Here is a 19,841-nt window from a genome sequence, read left to right on the forward strand (position 1 = left end):
TTGAGAAAATCAATAAATCGAATGACACAAGAAAAGTGTTATTTTTATATCATGATGAAAATTAAAAGAATATCAGAAGGTATTTTTTTTTAAATTAAATTTGAAAAAACAAATTTATTATTCAAATTATATTTTTTTTATTTCGTTACATCGTGTTTATTAATAAAAAAAAATTAATGCATCATCAATTCTTGTTATACGTACTTTGGCCTTTTATTAGGCACTTGAATAATAATTAAATCACTGATATTAATAGATTGGAGCACGTAGAGACACCTCTTGCTAAAATTTCGAAACAATCTATTGATCAATTAAAATTATAAATTCAAAAATTTCATTATTAATTACTTAATATAAAATATCTTCTCTTATTTATTTTACTATATTATAAATATTACTAGTAGAATACAAATCAACCGTTATGTAATTTGAATTTACAATTTTTACCGCCTGTAATAGATTTAAAATAAATTTTGAAAAAAAATATTGTTAATTTAATCGGAAATTGGGTATAAATAGTGGAAAATGGATTAATTTTAATATAAATGGTAAATTTCGGATAATTATCAGGATAATTTGATTAATTTTGTTTTTTAAAAAGAGAAAAAAAAGTTGTTGTTTTGATAACGGAGTTATAGGTTGTGTGTTTGACTAGAGTTGTTGAGGAGAATCAAAGATGGCGGAAACGTCAGTCGCAGTGGTACGACAATTTGTCGTCTCCTGTTATTTTTAGTTTTAATACAATATTTTTATATATTTAATTTATCTAAAATTGACAAATGTTTTAGAATAAAGTTTTAAATATACAGTGATAGTGTTGTCAGCACATGCAATATAAAGATAAGAGGAAAAATGGCACGAACGCGTGTTATTTTAATATCATGCGGTAGTTACGATCCACCAACTAATATGCATTTACGAATGTTTGGTACGTATAATTATCAATTGTGATTTAATTTGATTATTACTTTTATAAATAGATCACTTAAGTTCTTTCTTTCATTTCTGTCATTTTGTTCTTTTTTATTATTTTTCTTTTTCAATTAGTGAAAAAACAATTGTCAATACATTGTACTATCAATACTTTGATGTCATTTCTTTTTATAAACATTTACAATTTACAAATATTAATTATATTGACACATAGTTAGTTGAAAGTTTGAACTTTTATTCATTTTTGTCAGGTGATAATTGAATTAAAACAGTTTTTTTGATTAGCAGAATGATGTTTATATTAGTTGAGGTTATATATACACACAATAATTTAAATTTAATAACATTCCTTTTATATTCAAAACGTGTTTTCATTCTTAAGATTTTAAGATTTAAAGGATAAGTGTGGAAAAGAACGTGATTCGCATTTTAAGAAGTTTAAAATTTTACGAGAAAGTGCATCATGCAATTTTAATCAGGTGTCTAAGGCGCATTTCTGATAAAACTGGGTCACTGAGACTGTTTCTTAAATAATATAATGTTATCTTCATTTGTCTGACCTGAACCTGAAAAACTAGATCCTTATTTTAAGTATAACCTTTGTTTTCTTTCTTTTTTTGCCAGGAAACTGAAAAAAAATTTTGGGAACTTTACAAGAGATAAAGAGATGATAAATCATATTTTTTGTGTAATGGATGAGTAAACAAAAGTTGGTTCATGACGCAAACAAAATTATGTTTTTTTAAAACTTGTCAGAATGAAGAAAACTATTTTTTGCCTTAAAAAATTGCTATCCATCATCAATTATTAAATATCAAATAAATATTTATGATAAAAATCTCTTTTTAAACGAAAATGGTTTCATTTCATTTCAATTTTTTTTTTTTTTTTTTGAAAGAAAAGAAAAGTTTTTAAAATACGAGAAGTTTCAATAACCATGCATTGTTCACCAAGTAGGACACTTATACAATTTAAAATAGAAACTATATACCAATATTCCCTATTGTGTTATGACCCGAGGCATGAAGATTTGTTACCGAATAGAATTCTCTCTCTCTCGCTTCGAGGAAAAAAATATATTTGAAAAAAAAGTCCGCCTCGAAAAAGAAAATGGTAATATTCATTTTATAAAAAGGTTAAATAAGTTTAAAATTGAAAATGAAAACTTGAACGGAAAAATTTCATTATACACGACTTTTTGTTGAGAATTAATTATTTATGCTTACAGACATTTTTAACGAGTATACTCTTTCTCTTTCTCTCTTTCTTTTTCTCGCTCTTCTTTTTCTCATGGACAAGCATTTTAATCCCCAAAGGAAATTATGCACATAATGTGGAGAGCTGTTTTATCAGCAGCAAAAGAGTGTGTTTTTTAGATATTCTTTTTTTTCCCGAATAATTAATTAACTCCCAAAGCCGACGTTAATTGAAAACTCGTATAGATAAAATTTTTAATCAACTCATCTGTTTGTCACATAATTGTGTCATTTACTCGAAGAAAAAAAAAATATTACCAACACAACAGTTGGGAGTGGAGAAATTATTTAATGAGTTTTTAAAAATCGACATTTTTTCTTCATCTCTGAATTTTAATTCTCAAAAGTGAATAATATCGACGAAAAAAAAGTTTTAATTTATTTTTTAAGTAGATAATTTATTTTAATTAGAAAAAATTAAACAGTTAAAAGAAATAATAAATTTATAGAAAATTTATCGAAATTTCTTTTCTGTTATTAAGAAATTTTTTTTCGTATTTCAGAGATCGCGAGGGATCATCTCCACAGAATGGGTACACATATCGTTGTAGGCGGTATTATTTCTCCGGTACATGAATCATATTCGAGGAAAGAATTAACATCATCAACGCACAGACTAGCAATGTTAAGATTAGCCCTCGAAAATAATGACTGGATACGCCTTAGTTCGTGGGAATGTCGACAGAATGCTTGGTCGAAAACAAAAATCTGTCTTCAGCATCATCAGAATTTGTTAAATTCACTATTGTCCGAGGTGAACGATGTCAAGAATGGTATTGATATTGAGGACTTGGACTGGATACCGGAGAACATTAAAAATGACTTGGATTCCACTCCGATTGAAATTAAACTGCTTTGCGGTGCCGATCTCTTGGAAACTTTCTCAATTCCTGGAGTTTGGGCTGATGACGATGTACGATTGTTAAAGATTGTGAAAATATCTTAAATTTATTTCATTTTTCTTTTATTTCTGGCAAATAATACCTTCTCATTTGACGAGAATGCAAAAATTTTGTTTTTAGTGATGCTTAAAGTTCTGAATATTCAAATGAAGGAAATTTTTTGCCGATTGGAATATTTTTAATAATTAGCGAGTGCGAGAAAAAGCAAAAATGTAAATTAAACATTTGGTGAATTTGTAATTTATTTTTTCAATTCGTGAAGCAATTATCTGATAAATTATTATTTTATTATTAAATTGTCTATTAAATTGAAATTTGAATTTAAAGGAGAAATAAATCATTTTCGTTTATTTGAACGTTCAGAACTTTGGGAACGGGCCTCGGCCTTTTTGGAATTCTTTCGACTTATTTTCAAAAAAGTGACTTTTTCGATTTGCAAATTTTTTTTTACGATTTTTTGAAATAATTTTGAAATTATAATTCAAAAAGTTTATATATAAATACTTGAAATTTTGTAAAATTAAATTGAAAATAATTAATCTTTTTTGACGATTTCATTGGAATTTTTGAAAATCAAACTTTGAGGAATTTTAAGAGTAATTGAAATTTTATTAAAAATAATCCATTTCTTATAAATATTTTATTAAAATTATTAAAAATTAAATTTTGAAGAAGTTTTAATTACAAATATTGAAAATAATTGAATTTTTGTACAATTTTATTGAAAACAATTCACTTCTTTTAAATATTTCATTGAAATTTATATTTCATTAAATTTATTTTTAATTTAATTTATATTGATGAATTTTAATTCCAAATTTTGAAAATAATTGAAATTTTGGGAAATTTTATTGAAAATAATCGGTATTTTTAAAGTATTTCATTAAAATTTGTTAAAAATAAATTTTGAAGAATTTTAAATTGCAAATTTTGAAAATAATTGAAATTTTGGGAAATTTTATTGAAAATAATCGGTATTTTTAAAGTCTTTCATTAAAATTTCTTAAAAATAAGTTTTGAAGAATTTTAAATTTCAAATTTTGAAAATAATTAAAATTTTGTACAATCTTATTAAAAATAACTGATATTTTTTAAGTATTTCATGAAAATATATTTAAATAAAATTTTGAAGGAGTTTTATCGCAAATATTAAAAGTAATATGAATTCTCAAAAAATTTTTAAATGAAAATTAATAAAAACTATCTTCTAAAATTTATTTAAAAAAAAATATTTAAATATTTAAAAAAAAACTGATTTGCAGAAATTTTTTATTATATTTTTTAAAATTAGTATTTCATTATTTTCAATATTTTCTATTACACATTTCAGAAAATTCAAATATCTTTAAAACATAATCATTCAAAAAATCAAAATTCAATTATTTTTTGGAATTTTTAATTTAAATTCTTTTTGGAATCAATTGTTTTTAATAATTTTTGTGAGAATTCAATTATTTAAATACAAAAATCAATTTTTTTATGTAGTTTTTCGAAAATAATTGAATTTCTTAAAACAATCTTAGAAAAGTTTAGAAACAATCAATTTTCTGAAGAATTGTTTTTTTTTAAACTGAAAATTCAAATTAAATTATTCTTAAATTTATAATTTTAATAATAATAATTAATAATTATTAAACTTAAAAAATCAAAATAATAAATTTGGCAGAAAACTTGTACTTTCATATTTTTATTTTAAAATCTTTAAAAACTTGACTTTTTAAAAATATTAAGCATTCTTTTAAAAAACACAATAATTTAATTTTAATATTTTTCAAAAATTCTTTTAAAAATTTTGATTAATTTGGAAACAAATTTTATTAATTTTCAATTATTTTGATATTTGTTAATTATACATAATTAAGAAATTTATTATCTTTTAAAAATTATTTAAATATATTTTTAAAAATATAATTTTAGAATTTTTTTCTATTATAATTTTTAATAAACAATTATTTTTAATTTTTGGTCACGTATTGTTAAAATTTTATGATAATAATTTTTTTCTTTCAAACTATGAATAATTGCAGTGGAAATTCTAAAAAAATTGATTTTTGTATTTAAATAACTGAATTCTCACAAAAATTATTAAAAACAATTGATTCCGAAAAGAATTTTAATTAAAAATTCTAAAAAATAATTGAATTTTGAAAGAACTACATTTGTATTTTTTGAAAATACTTCAATTTTCAGAAAATTTGAAATTGAAATTTAACAATTTTTAATTCTTGTGGAAAAATAGATAACAAGTATCTCTTTTTTTCCTAAAGTTTTAAATATTAAAATATGAGAAATTTTTCTGTTTAGATTTTTTCAAAAATTACTACACAGAAATAAAGGATAGTGCAAAATGGAACATTAACTTAAGAATTAATTTTTCTAATATACAAAATAACTTTAAAAAAAAAATAGTAACTAATTTCTATTAATTACAATTTTTTTCAACTTTCGAAACAATATTTTTTCCCGACTCTTCTATTTTTTTTCTGACCAATCTCTTATTTTTTCTCAGGTCGAAACAATCGTCGGTCAACATGGTCTAGTCGTAATAACAAGAGAAGGATCAAGTCCAAATAAACTTATTTACGATTCGGATATACTTTCGAAAAATATGGTAAGTACTTTAGTTATTTGCGCAAGGAAATATAAATCAATACGATAGATAGGTCACATCTGCTTTACCCAATTGCAGCAAAATATAATCATCGTGACTGATTGGATACCAAATGAAATTAGTTCCACTAGAATCAGAAGAGCGTTAAGGAGGAATGAAAGTGTTAAATATTTATTGCAAGATTCCGTAATTGACTACATTTATCAGCATGGAATTTATGGTGCCAAAAGGATGTCTTCAATGTGAGTTTTAAATTATAAAATTAAAAACAAAAAAAAAAAGATAATAAGAATAATTCTCTTTCTACTTAATATAAACAAACTGATTCTTTTTAAAGGCAATATTACCTTAAAAGCGAGTTTACATATTTAACACCACTTCTAAAATTTCAATTTCTAGAAAGCTTTTAGAGGTAATAATTCTTTTCAATTTTCCTTCTCTTTTTTTTTATCTGCACAAAAATGTGTTTATTATACACGGAAAAATTCCATTAGACTAATAGTCATACAAATGTGTGTTAATCTTTATTTTGCGAATAAAATTCTAGTTTCTCACTATAATATATCTTTTAGCACTTTTTCCTTTTGAGAAAATAATTTGAAAATTAAATATTACTAAAAATCTTTTTATAATATTGAAATGTTGTTTCTTCTTTCATGCATTCAAATTTTTTTTTGGGATTAAAAAGTAAGTTAAATTTGTCATCGAGTATTGAAATGAATGTATTGCACAGTGAGTCAGAATTTTTAAGTGCTTTTTTAACGCCATCACCCGTTGATGTACTCATGGAAAGTCCTGTCGATAATTTCCCAATTAATTTACCATTACAATTAAAGTCAATCGGTGAAAATTCCGATGAATCAGTACGTGATAAATTCCTGAGTATGTTTACTGAAAATGGAAATGATTCAGTGCCAAATAATATTTATTCAGACTTGACACAACAAGTCGACATTGTTGCCAATGAATCGGAAGATTCGAATATTAATGATGAGGTAGGTTCCAGTCAATATATCGAGAACGTTACAACAATTGTTGGCTCCGATAGAAAATCATCATTAGAGCACTCGCACAACAATTTTAATGTAGAATTTACAAATTTAGAATCCAATACACCAGTTCCCCTCGATAATAATAGCACGTTTAGCAATAATACTCTTAGTCGAAAAGATTCCGGCGATAAATTCGAGATGCGTAGTAATAAGCAAATTAGAAAATCCATCATATCCGAGAGCAAGGAAATAGTCATTGTTTCATCGATCGATAATTCTTGTGATATCGAGTACATTCTGTCCCGTAATATTCACAATACAACAAAACAACCCGAAATAATTCCCGATGAAAAGGAAAATCGAAATCGTCACGACGATGCAACAAAAATCGCCAGCATAAAGCCAATCGTCAGCAATATCAAGAGCAATGAAAACCGCAATAATATTGACGAAAACGAACACTGCCCAAAGACTGATGTGGAAAATGCAAAACGAAGTTTCGGACAAGTTGTCAACTTTAAGAAACTCAATAAGACCCGAGGCACCCAAACTTTTATCGACAAACATTCTGATATTGAAGATCAAAAGGAAATTGGTCTCACCGAAAGTGAAACCGAAGACTCTGAATTCTCCCAAATGGAAACATTTCGTGAATCTCATCTTGAAATCGATGGCAAGTATTTGAAATCACTAGTCAATTCAAAGAAGAGTCCAAAAAAAGTGAAACTCGACGGTAAATTGAAAGCAATCGAACATCAAAAATCCGATGAAACAACATCGGAGGGCGATCAAAGTATTTACGAGGAATCACGAGAAGTATGGTCCAGTCCCGATTCAAAAGCAAAAAAAAATGATTTCACCATTGATAATCAAGAAAAAAGACAAACAATTCTCCAAGGAAGTTTAGATTCATTCGACATTAAAAAACCCACAATTGAAAAAACATTCGAGTCGATGGCAAAAAAATCGAAAAGTTTAGAATTAATAAAAAATAATTCACTCTCATTAAAAGCGCCGTTAACTTTATCGAATCCAAAAATAATATACGACGAGATAAGACCAAAATCGGAGAATATGTTTCAACCCATCACCACAACAAATAATTATGACGATCAGACTGATAATTTTTGCTCCGAATGCTATCTCGCCAATGATCCATCATCCACGGAATTATTCTACACAATTCGTTCGAATTGCAGTTCACCAATTGAGGATTCAACCGAGTGTGATATTTGTAGTTCCTGTAATCTTCCCGATTCGGCGGATGTCCTCGAATTTAAGACACTGGCGAAAAGTAAATCTGCCTGTGAAGTTTGTGAAATATGCGGCGAGCCGGCCATTGAATTCGAACAAGATTTACAAGTACCGGAGAAACGACGTGTTTCTGTTTTGAAATCGTTGCACTTGAGTTTACCAAAAACGAGTTTTGAATCCGACGACGAATCGAATCGAACGCTTGATGATCGTTTTGAAATTAATAATATTGGGGAGAGAAAAATTCGTCAACTCGAGGAAAATGAAAAACAGGAGAATAAATTACAGAAGGAGAATAAAATACAGAAGGAGAATGAAAAGCAGGAGAATGATAAGAAATTAGAGGTGTATTTGGAGAAGAAAAAAGAGCCGTTGACAATTACTAGAGTTGATTTTCATGGACCGGATTTTTTTGTCCCAAAAGATGAGGTTATAATGTTGACGGAAAATTCGAGACGATTGAGTAGAAAGGGTTCGTTTTTGCGTAAAACTGATCGACAGGAGAAGAGACGCTACTCGTCGGCTGATAATTTACAGCACAAATTATTTTCTAAGGGGAATGATAGATTTTTAAAGTCAAAGGACATGAAACTTATGGCATCGGCCGATAGTATTCGACCGTTGAAGCATTTTCGTAGTCGATCGCTGAGAAGATCTAGTGACAATGTTGGACGTTCTGATTCGTCGAATGATAATTTAGATCGTCTTGATGAGACGGTCGATAATGATGAGGAGTTAACGAAGGAAGAAATTCCTGGACCCGATGATCTCAAGAGGAAGGATAGCGATTCTCTTGAGACTATTTTATTGAAGCATGGAATTAAACTTATTAGTCAGAAAGAGACTGTTTTATAATTCTATTGATTCGATATAATATAATTATTTGATTTCGAAAAAGAAAAAAATTTCGATAATTCGAAAATTTATTGAAATAAGAAAATGTTTTTGATATTTCATTTTACAATTTTACTTTTTCTTTCCCTGAAAGATATATAAAAATATATGAGGGGAAATTTTTATTGCAACTACAGCGAATTGTCCATTTTTATTGTAGAAAAAAAGATCTTTTACTCAAAAAAAAAAAAAAAAGAGATTTACCGAAAAATGTTTTGCTCCTTCCAATAAGGACATTCTTTGACTGGGAATGTTTTAATTTTGTATTAAGATTAATAATAATAGTCTTCGCACCGGTTTTTAGTGGAATGGACCAAAAAATTACTTTTTCAATCTTTTTTTTTTATTTGAGAAAAAACTCTTTGAGACAAATTGAAAAGAAAAGCCTCGGATAGTGTGATTTTTTACTTTTTCCGATTATTTACGAAAAAGGCGATATTTTTCTGATAATTTTCAAGAAACGCGACTTCTTTTTAATTATCTTCCAAATATTGCAATAAAAATTTTTGTATAGAAAGCAAATTATTTCATTTTTTTTTGTGTGGAAAATAAGTATAGTTGAATCTTTCAAAACTTATTTCTGAATAAATTTTTATGATAATTAAAATTTAGAAAATCAAATTTCGAGAGTCATTGAAATTTTATTAAAAGTAATTCTTTTTTTATAAGTATTTCATTAAAAATTTTAAAAATCAAATTTTGAGTAATTTTTAATTGCAAATTTTAAAAAGAATTGAAATTTTTGTATAATTTTATTGCAAATAATTCTCATCTTTCAAGTATTTAATTAAAATTTTTGAAAATCAAATTTTGGCGAATTTTAATTTAATTCCAAATTTTGAAAATAATTGAGATTTTGTAAATTTTTATTAAAAATAATTGGTTATTTAAAATTATTACATTAAAATGTTTAAAAATCATATTTTAAAGAATTTGAATTTAAAATTTAGAAAATAATTGAAGTTTTAAACAAGTTTAGTGAAAATAATTGGTTTTTTTAAAAATTGTTTCATGAAAATTCTTGAAAATCAAATTTCAAAGAATTCTAATTGCATATTTTAAAAATAATGGAAATTTTGTATAATTTTATTGCAAATAATTCTTATCTTTCAAGTATTTAATTAAAATTTTTGAAAATCAAATTTTATCGAATTTTAATTCCAAATTTTGAAAATAATTGAGATTTTGTAAATTTTTATTGAAAATAATTGGTTATATAAAATTATTTCATTAAAATGTTTAAAAATCATATTTTAAAGAATTTGAATTGAAAATTTAGAAAATAATTGAAGTTTTGAACAAGTTTATTGACAAAAATTGGTTATTTAAAAAATTGTTTCATGAAAATTCTTGAAAATCAAATTTCAAAGAATTGTAATTGCATATTTTGAACATAATTGAAGTTTTAAACAAGTTTATTGAAAACAATTGGCTTTTTAAAATTATTTCATTACAATTGTTAAAATTTATATTTTGGCTAATTTTAATTCCAAATTTTGAAAATAATTGAAATTTTGTAAATTTTTATTGAATATAATTGGTTATTTAAAATTATTTCATTAAAATATTTAAAAATCATGTTTTAAAGAATTTTAATTAAAAATTTTGAAAATAATTAGTTTTTTAAAAATTTTAATGAAAAATCTTCAAATGAAAATTTATGAAAATTACTCTCAAGAAAAATTATATTGAAATATTTTTTAATACAGTAATTCTTAGAATTTTTTCATTATAATCTTTTAAAATTAAATTATTTTCAATATTTTTAAAACATTATTTTTAAGAATTAAATCATTTTCAAAAATTTTCACTAAATTTTAATTATTTGGAAATTTTTCAATTAGATATAAAATTGAAAAATCTATTATCTTTCGAAAATTATTTAACAACTTAAATATTATTTAATAACTTTAAAAAAATATGAAAAGTTACTGTTCATCTTTTGCAAAAAATTGAATTTTCGTCTTTAAATAATTGAATTTTCGTCTTTAAATAATTGAATTCACGAATAAATTTCAGAGTATTACTAAAAATAATTAATTTAGAAAAAAAAGTTTAGTTAAAAATTTGAGAAAATAATATAATATTTAACTATTTTATTCAAGAATTGAAAAGAAATACAAAATAAAATTTTTATGACAACACTGAATAAAATACATTTTTTTAAACTTCTTTTTGTACCTTAAATCTACTAGGTCGATTTTTTGCGCTTTCGAAACGTTCCGAGGTCTAAAAAAATTAAGTTAAAAATTAATTAAAAAATTACATACAAATTACAAAAATGTAAATTGTTTTTTTCCTAAATAAAAACAAAACAAAGAACAAGATGATTTTTTGGTCCACTAGTGTAGAAATTAAAGGAAAAATTTAAAAAAAAAGTTGACGAGAGTCAACAGTTAAAAAAAAAGTAGAAGATAATAATAAAAAAACACAACTAAAGACTTGAAAAAAAAATCGAATGTATTAAAAATAAGGCAAATACGATGGAATATTTTCGACAGTTGAGTAATAATCCCAATCGCGTTTGAAATCTAAAAGCCAAAACAGTGCCAAAGATAATTAGGCTTACTGTTAGAAACTCAAAGTAACATTTATTATATAAATTATATAAAACTCGAACCGACAATCTAAAAATGTCAATATAAGCATAAATAATTATATGCACGTGGTATATATCAGAGATTACTATGTCGGTTATTATTTCAATTAAAAATATTAAATTTTGACTGCGGAGAGAAAATTTCCATTTTTCCCGTCAAATTAATATAAAAATAACTAATAAACATGTCTAAAATTCAGTATTAAAAAAAAACCTAGAAAAATAAATGATCCAATTTAGCTTAGATGTGTTAATTAGGATGGAATGAAATATCAAGATGAAGCAAACTTTTGTTTAATCAAAACCCAAGTTTTTTCTGAAACTAGACAAAAGTTATGATTTTTTAAAATTTGTCAAAAAAATTCATTTTTAAATTTTCACTCCGTCCTAGTATTAATACTGATAAAATAAAAGAAAAAGAAAATTTTACAATATGTATAGTTATAATGATAAATGAAATTTATCGTCGTGTATAAATTTTTAAGGAGTTGAAAATATTGTATGGGTTAGATATTTTTTAGGAAAAAAAAAATAATAATTAGGTATTGAAGCTTTTAGAGAATTAAAAGTTTCTTCGACTCTATAGAAAGAAACGAATCATTAGCTAACGAAAATTTAGAAAATATTACAAAACATATTTACATTTTTCATTTACATATTTTTACATATTTTTTTATTTACACTTTTTAATAATTTTTTTTTTTTTATTTAAAGAGGAAAATTTTATCAATTTGTTTTCAAATATCGATTAATTCGAATCTGATAAAATTGAAAATAAAATAAAAACTAAAAATACATAAGAATTGATGAAATTTCCAATAACAAATATTTTTGTTCTAAATTTTTTCTGCTGTTATTTTTTCATAAGAAATTTTTTCCGAATAATGAAATTTACGCAATTTGCGCAAATATTTTCGTGACAGATAATTATTGGACTTTTGAATCATTAACGAACACATCATATACACGAAAACAATACCAATTTATTATTATATCTACTTTACTGAATTTTATTTAATTAGTGCATGAGATTTTTTAAATTTCAGCTACTTATTAAATTTAGACTCTAAAGAATTTTACTATTTTTTCTGATTTATAACTTTTCTTTGCATGAAATGGCGTGTATTGAAAATAATGAATTTAATGTTTATAGAATATTATTATTATTATTATTATTGAAATGTATACGTTATAATATTAGAATATTATAATATTAATATTTTTATTTTAAATAATTAAATATTATTTGATAATATTTTAAAAGTAATATCAATATTATTTATTTATAAAAATAGTTAATGTTGATATTATTATTAATTAATATTAATATAGATAATGCTTATTATTTATTATTAATTAACAATTAATATTGCTATTATTTGTGATTCAATATTTTATATTACAATATTATAATATTATAGTCTAATAGTAAATTTATAAATAAAAAAAATATTTGAAGTAAGATAAACAAAAATAGCTGTAAACTCTAAAAAAAAATTTTTTCTTGTTTTGTTCTTGCAAATTCCTCTAAATTCAAGAATAAAATTTAAGAGGATTTTTCCTCTCAAAACAAGAATACATTTTTTTTCGGGCAAAGAAATTAGTTCAAATGTTTAAATTTCTTTAATGGAAATGCAAAAAAAAAAAAATAGTAAAAATGCTTGGATTTTTAGAAAAAGCTGTGCTTTTTTTAAAAGCGATACGATTTAAAGCAATATTGTAATGTTTTGCGTGTGCGTGCCTTTCTCTATTTTCTATATATGATGTCATAGATAGAAAATTCTCATCAACTTTACAATTTTCTCGTCCGTTTATATAACTCCATATTTTTCAATTTTCAACTTTTTCTTTTTCGTCTAACCCAATATAATGTCCCTTTGTTATAGTTTTACTGTATTGTTTAGGAAATCCTGTTTGTTAGTCTTTAGTCATTGTTAGTTTTTTCCTACTCTTGCTTCCTGATTGTTATCAATGTTTATAATTTTATAAATATTTTATAAATAATTTTCTATTTTCTATTTTTATTATTTTATTATAATAATTATTATTAGGTATTATTATTATTATGAATATTATTATTATTATTATTATTATTATTATTATTATTTTTATTATTATTATTATCATTATTATTATTATTATCATTATTATTATTATTTTATTATTATTATTATCATTGTTGTTATTAATTAATAATAATATAATAATTTCAATAACAGAAAAATAGGAATTTGTTGATGTTTTTCTGCAAGAAATATTTTTCTAAATATTTTTTTATACAAACTTTCCCTCCCCTGAAATAATAAATGCTTATGGATAATTTATTTATCAAAATAATATATATACACTTAACAAAAAAAATTTGGGCAAAATTGTCATATTTATTAATTATAAGTAAAAAAAACGAGTTAAAGAGTACAAAAAAAAAATTTTTTAAAATTGTATTTCTCCACTATAAGTAAAGTATAATAGTTCTTTTAGAAAGAGTTGCAAATATTTTGCCCTTGAATAAAAGTATAATATTTATTACAAAAAGAAATTAAATTTTATTATCTGCATAAGCAAATTAATCAGTAGAATTTTCGAATAAAAATCTTTATATAGATTCGTTTTTTATGCATGCTCGCTATGCGAAACTGTTTCAATAAGATGGACAAAATAAAAAGAAATACTTTTAATTTTTCTGCTTAATGAAATAAATAAATAAACCAGGAAACAATTTTGGAAAATTATAGTAAAAATTATTTTTTAAGACAAAAAACGAATCAAAAGTGTTACGAAGCAATATTTTGATTCTTTTGTCTCAATTTGATATCCTTACAGAAAAACTGTGATATAATTTTCTAATTTTATTTATTTTATTTTTATTTATTAATTATAATTTATAATTTCAAAAACTTATAAATTTACCATAAATTAAAAAAAATTATAATCATTAATTTTATTTATAAATCTACAAATTTATTTATAAATATTGGTAAAAAAAAACTTGTTTCTTTGCTGATAAATTGAAAATTGTTAAATAAGAATATTTTGACCATCTTAATTTTTTTTTTCGTCTTGTCATCAACTTTTATTCCTGGAGAAAAAGATTTTATTTTATTCGATATCTGAATGTCTTGAAAAGAAAAATGTTTCACTTTTCTCAGTTTTTTTTTAAATTTAAAAAAATCGATTTCCATTCGATTTGCCATTAACATGATCCAGTTTGCAGATTTTTAATTTCGATCGAAAGATTAAAATTTTTTTTCCAAATTTTAACAGAGAATGAATAATTTCTTTTCCAAAGGAATATTAAACGGCGAACATGAAAGACTGAATTCTAGTTTTGCTTTTTATTCTCATTTTATATTCACTGAAAAATAAAATTTAACTATTCGAAATTCTTCTTAGAAAAAAATGGTTTTCTATAAATTTATTTAAAATTAATTTAAATTAGCAAGATTAATTTTTTTCCAGTCACTATTAACTTAAAAGTATTAAATTGCAACGAATTGATACCAAAAAAATTGTGGATCAAATAAAAAATTGATCCGAATTTTTTTTTGCATCAATTTGATCCACTTTAGTATCAATTTTATACTTTCAAGAGAACTGTGAGACTATTTTTAATTGAGAAATTTGTACACCTAGAATTTTTTAATTTTCGGTGAAAAATTGAAATTTTTCAATTTTTTTTTGTAATGAATTTTGAATGTATTTTTTTTTTGAATTTAGTTTTTTTGAAATTCTTGTTGCGAATGAGATTGTGCATAAGATGTTGGCGTTTCTGATCAGCATGTGATATGTGTTTTCCAGGGTACAGCAAAACCTGCATGCCTACTGTAAGACAGATAGTTGACTGTCTTGTCGCTGCTCGTCCTATGCCCATTCGATGCGGCCCCTGCCTTTCTGCTAAACATATTAATCACGCTACTAAAAATTGTAGTAATTGCGACGACAACGTACACATCTTCAACAACCTCAAAATCCTTCACGATAATGATAAAGACAATATTAAAAAAACAGTTAAAACGAAATATCGTAAAAACAGTCATAGCATAGATTCTTTAGAAGTGTCTCTCAAAGTTCGAATTTAGAAAAAGAGAAAACGAAAAAAAATATTCTATACATCTCACGAGTTCAAATATCATTTTATCACTGTACAATGATTTTAAATTGCTGTCGTCTTTTTTCATTTAATTTATTTAATTTTTAATTTTTGTTTAATTTTAATTAGCTCACAGTTTTTTTAAGGATAGAAAATTGAGACAAAAAATGTATCAAAATATGTTTTTTAATATTTCTTCCTTATAATAAAATATTTTTTCAACATTTTTTCTTCGTTTTGGATAAATTATTACTATTGAAGAAAATTAAAATTCAAAGTGCAGAGAAATATAATTTCTTTGGTAAATAGTTTATGATTGGAATTTGAAATAAATAAAATTAAATTAAATAAACTAAAATATTATTATTTTTTTTTCGAAACTTATTTTTATGGTTTTAGATTTTATAAGAAAATTTTGAAATTTAAATAAACCGTGAAATTAGTGCAGAATAAAACAATTTTTAATTATCGTACAGTGATGGCTGCTTTAAAGCGAAATAATACTTTAAAATAGTTTTCGCAAAAAGTTGACTTTTATTTGCGAGCTTAACAAGTAGAATTCTATTTTAATTAAATTTCTATTACTTTCAATGTATCTGTTCTTTAATTTAATCCAATAATTTTTATTGTTACATATTATTACTCGTAATGAGAAAAATATTCATTTTTTGACGAGAATGACAAATTTTATTGATATTGACTGGAAAAGAAAATTTAGTTATTCATTCAAAAATAAACTTTTTTCTTTTCAGCTCCAAACATTTTTTTAACATTTTTTTTCTTCGGGAAAAATATTTTTCATTGACCGAAAAAAAGTAATTGTTTAGAGTACAAAAATTTTGTTTGACTCAATCAAAAAGTTGTTGATGAGCCAAGAAAAATGTTTCATTCTGTAAATGACAAAAATACAAAATTGAAAAAAATGAAAAATTATTTTAAAAAATAAATTAAATCGAAAATTATTTTAAACTACAAAAACCACAAAATTACATAATTTGAATAAATAATTTTTTTCTAAAATCAAATAATTTAATGTTAAAAATTTTAATTTACATTTGTCGAAAAGAAATATTTTTTCTCATTGCGCAATTTATTGTTTGGCGATTTCTAATAATTAGTTGCATGAAATAATAATTTATAAACTATGAATGAAGCTTTCTATATGATATTAATGTTTATTTAATGCAAAAATTCATCAAAAAATTTTAAAAAATTAACAGTTTTTTAATTAACAGAAATTTTTGTAGAAAAATTCGTAGGTTCAAAAATTGGAGGTACAATTTCACTAATATCTACAAATCATTTCTTTATAAACAGAAAACTTTCTTCATACAGAAAAAAATCGATTAAATTGTATAAAAAATAAAACCTTTTTTCGTCCTTTATAAAAAGAAAATTTTCAACTCGACTTTCAGTAAATTTTATTTTTTCTAAACCCCCAGAAAAGAAAAGTTATAGTTGTACTGAAAAAATTAATTACCAAACGAATCCGAAGGAAATGAAAAGGATCTATATTTATTTTTTCTATACAAATAAAGTGGATTGATGACTAAAAATAATTATTTTTCGAAAGTATTTAATCATTAAGCTAATCGAACTTATTTACGTTCGACTCTAATAACTATTTCAATTAAAAATCCCTATTTCCATTATTAATAAAATTCCCTATTAAAAAAAACCAAATTACGTACTCATCTGATGAGAATATATGTGTGTAAAAAAATAGTTTTTTCCATTTAGTGTCAAAAAAAAAAACTAAAATAGTAAATTTCCTTTGATTAGGTCGAAAAAAAAATTTGAAAGTCTTTCAAAAAAAGGTACGATTCTAAAATTTCTCATTTTTTCAATGTCTATAAATGATCTAGAGTGCACTTATATCAAATTTTTCGAGGACGAATTATAAATAAATATATATTATAAATAAAATGAAAAGAAAAAGAAGAAAAACTAACTTATAATAATATAGAGAGACGTTGTAATTTAGAGAATCGCTTGAAATGACAAATAATAAATATGAAAAAATTAATTCGCATTACCAAAAAGTAAATTATTTCATGGCTGATTTATGTTTAGCTGTAAGAGTACAGAAAAGTTTGTAGACTGATAAATCTTTCTTAATTGCCAAATATTTAAGTGAAAACAAAAAATGAAACCCGAAAATATGTGAACATATTTTAAATAATAAGCTTCGTCTTCGTCATTGTTTTTTAGATATTAATTAAAATATAATGCATACAAAATTTATCAATGTGTGACATAAATTTATATAGTTTACGCTCAAAAGAAATATTTTCTCTTGACTTTTGAAATGATTTTTTGTCATTTGGCGTCAATAATTTATTGGTATTATTATTAATTATTATCATTAATTAACATTTTTAATAATTAATAATTTATAATATTGAGTCATAATTATAATAATTATAATTATGATAATATATTGTTTTATATTAGACAATTTTAAAATTACAATATATATTACTTTTATTATATATTTGAAAAGTGCTCCGACTTTCAAGAAATATTTTTTATTACTGAAATTTAACTTAAGTGATATTGAGAAACACGTTGTCCTACTAAAAACGACTTTTACTACTGATTTTAATATTAATTTTTATTAGAAACATGTTGTCTGGCTAAAACTTCCCTTTACTACTGATTTTAATAGCGAATTATTACTAGATACATGTCTGACTTAAATTTATTTTTACTACAAATTTTAATTATAAATTATTACTAGATTCATGTCTGACTGCAACTTACTTTTACTACTGATTTTAATGGAAATCACGTTGTCCTACTAAAAACGACTTTTACTACTGATTTCAACAGCAAATTATTACTAGAAACATGTTGTCTGACTAAAATTTTCTTTTACTACTGATTTCAATAATGATTTTAGCTGAAACATGTTGTCTGACTAAAACTTACTTTTCCTACTGTTTTCAATATTAATTTTTACTAGAAGCATGTTGTCTGAGTAAATCTTACTTTTACTACTGATATGAATTCAAAAATTTAATTTACTTTAATTTAATTAAATTTAAAAAATTAATTTAATTAATTATTAAATTAATTTTTTTTTAATTTAATTTATTTCAATACGTTGTTCTACTAAAAACGACTTTTACTACTGATTTTAATAGCGATTTTTAGCAGAAAGATGTCTGACTATACTTACTTTTACTACTCATTTTATTTTAAAAATTTAGTTTAAACAAGTCGTCTGACTAAATCTTACTTTTACTTCCGATTTGAATTAAAAAATTTAGTTTAAATTTAAACATGTCGTCTGAATGAAACTTACTTTTACTACTGTTTTTAATAGTAAATTTTTACTGGAAACACGTTGTTCTACTAAAAACGACTTTTACTACTGATTTTAGTAGCGATTTTTAGCAGAAACATGTTGTCTGACTAAACTTACTTTTACTACTGATTTTACTATTAATTTTTACTAGAAATACCTTGTCTGACTAAAACATACTTTTACTACTGATTTTAATTTAGAAAAAGTAGTTTAAATAAGTCGTCTGACTGAATTTTACTTTTACTACTGATTTTAATTAAAAAATTTAGTTCAAACAAGTCGTCTGACTAAAATTTACTTTTACTACTGTTTTTTATAGTAAATTTTTACTGGAAACACGTTGTCCTACTAAAAACGACTTTTACTACTGATTTTAGTAGCGAATTTTAGTAGAAACATGTTGTCTGACTAAACTTACTTTTACTACTGATTTTAATATTAATTTTTACTAGAAACACGTTGTCTGACTAAAACATACTTTTACTACTGATTTTAATTTTAAAAAAGTAGTTTAAATAATTCGTCTGACTAAAATTTACTTTTACTACTGTTTTTTATAGTAAATTTTTACTGAAACCACGTTGTCCTACTAAAAACGATTTTTACTACTGATTTTAATAGCGATTTTCAGAGTTTTTCAGCAAAAACATGTTGTCTGACTAAAACTTACTTTTACTTCTGATTTTGATAGTAATGCTAAATCATTTATTTAGATTAAGAGAATTTTTTTAAGAGTTAAAACTTTTACCTGGAATTTTTTTGTATATTTTGAAAATAAGTAGTTAAAGTCAGTACATGTTAGACGTAATTTATGTTTTCTTTATAATTTCGATGTTTCTGCCTGACTATAAATGTCATTTACTACTAACTGCGATAACAATTTTTCCCTCATAAACTAACGTCTGACAATTGATATCTTTTTCTACTGATACCCAGAGAATAATAATTATTAATGTTTCGTCTGAACAAAACTGGCCATTATTACTGCGACCGAACTAAA

The 19,841-nt window shown here is 23.4% G+C and overlaps 1 protein-coding gene across 3 annotated transcripts in view; it reads left to right on the top strand.

Annotated features, from left to right (window-relative positions):
- Positions 1–651: 651 nt before the first annotated feature.
- Positions 652–19,841, top strand: part of LOC122507766 (nicotinamide/nicotinic acid mononucleotide adenylyltransferase 3) — a 78,098-nt gene continuing 58,908 nt past the window's right edge. Inside the window, exons 1-5 of one of the 3 annotated variants that reach the window (XM_043620658.1) lie at positions 652–928; positions 2,693–3,102; positions 5,601–5,702; positions 5,781–5,944; positions 15,240–15,427. In XM_043620658.1, coding sequence (XP_043476593.1) covers positions 853–928; positions 2,693–3,102; positions 5,601–5,702; positions 5,781–5,944; positions 15,240–15,282 — 795 coding nt within the window. In that variant the 5' untranslated portion in view covers positions 652–852 and the 3' untranslated portion in view covers positions 15,283–15,427. Of the gene's footprint in view, positions 929–2,692; positions 3,103–5,600; positions 5,703–5,780; positions 5,945–6,390; positions 8,819–15,239; positions 15,428–19,841 lie in introns of those variants that run through there. The other 2 variants (XM_043620657.1, XM_043620659.1) reach the window with 2 other exon arrangements.

The sequence above is a fragment of the Leptopilina heterotoma genome, unplaced genomic scaffold (assembly GCF_015476425.1).
Source record: "Leptopilina heterotoma isolate Lh14 unplaced genomic scaffold, ASM1547642v1 Lhet_51, whole genome shotgun sequence".
In the NCBI taxonomy this organism is placed as follows: Eukaryota; Metazoa; Arthropoda; class Insecta; order Hymenoptera; family Figitidae; genus Leptopilina; species Leptopilina heterotoma.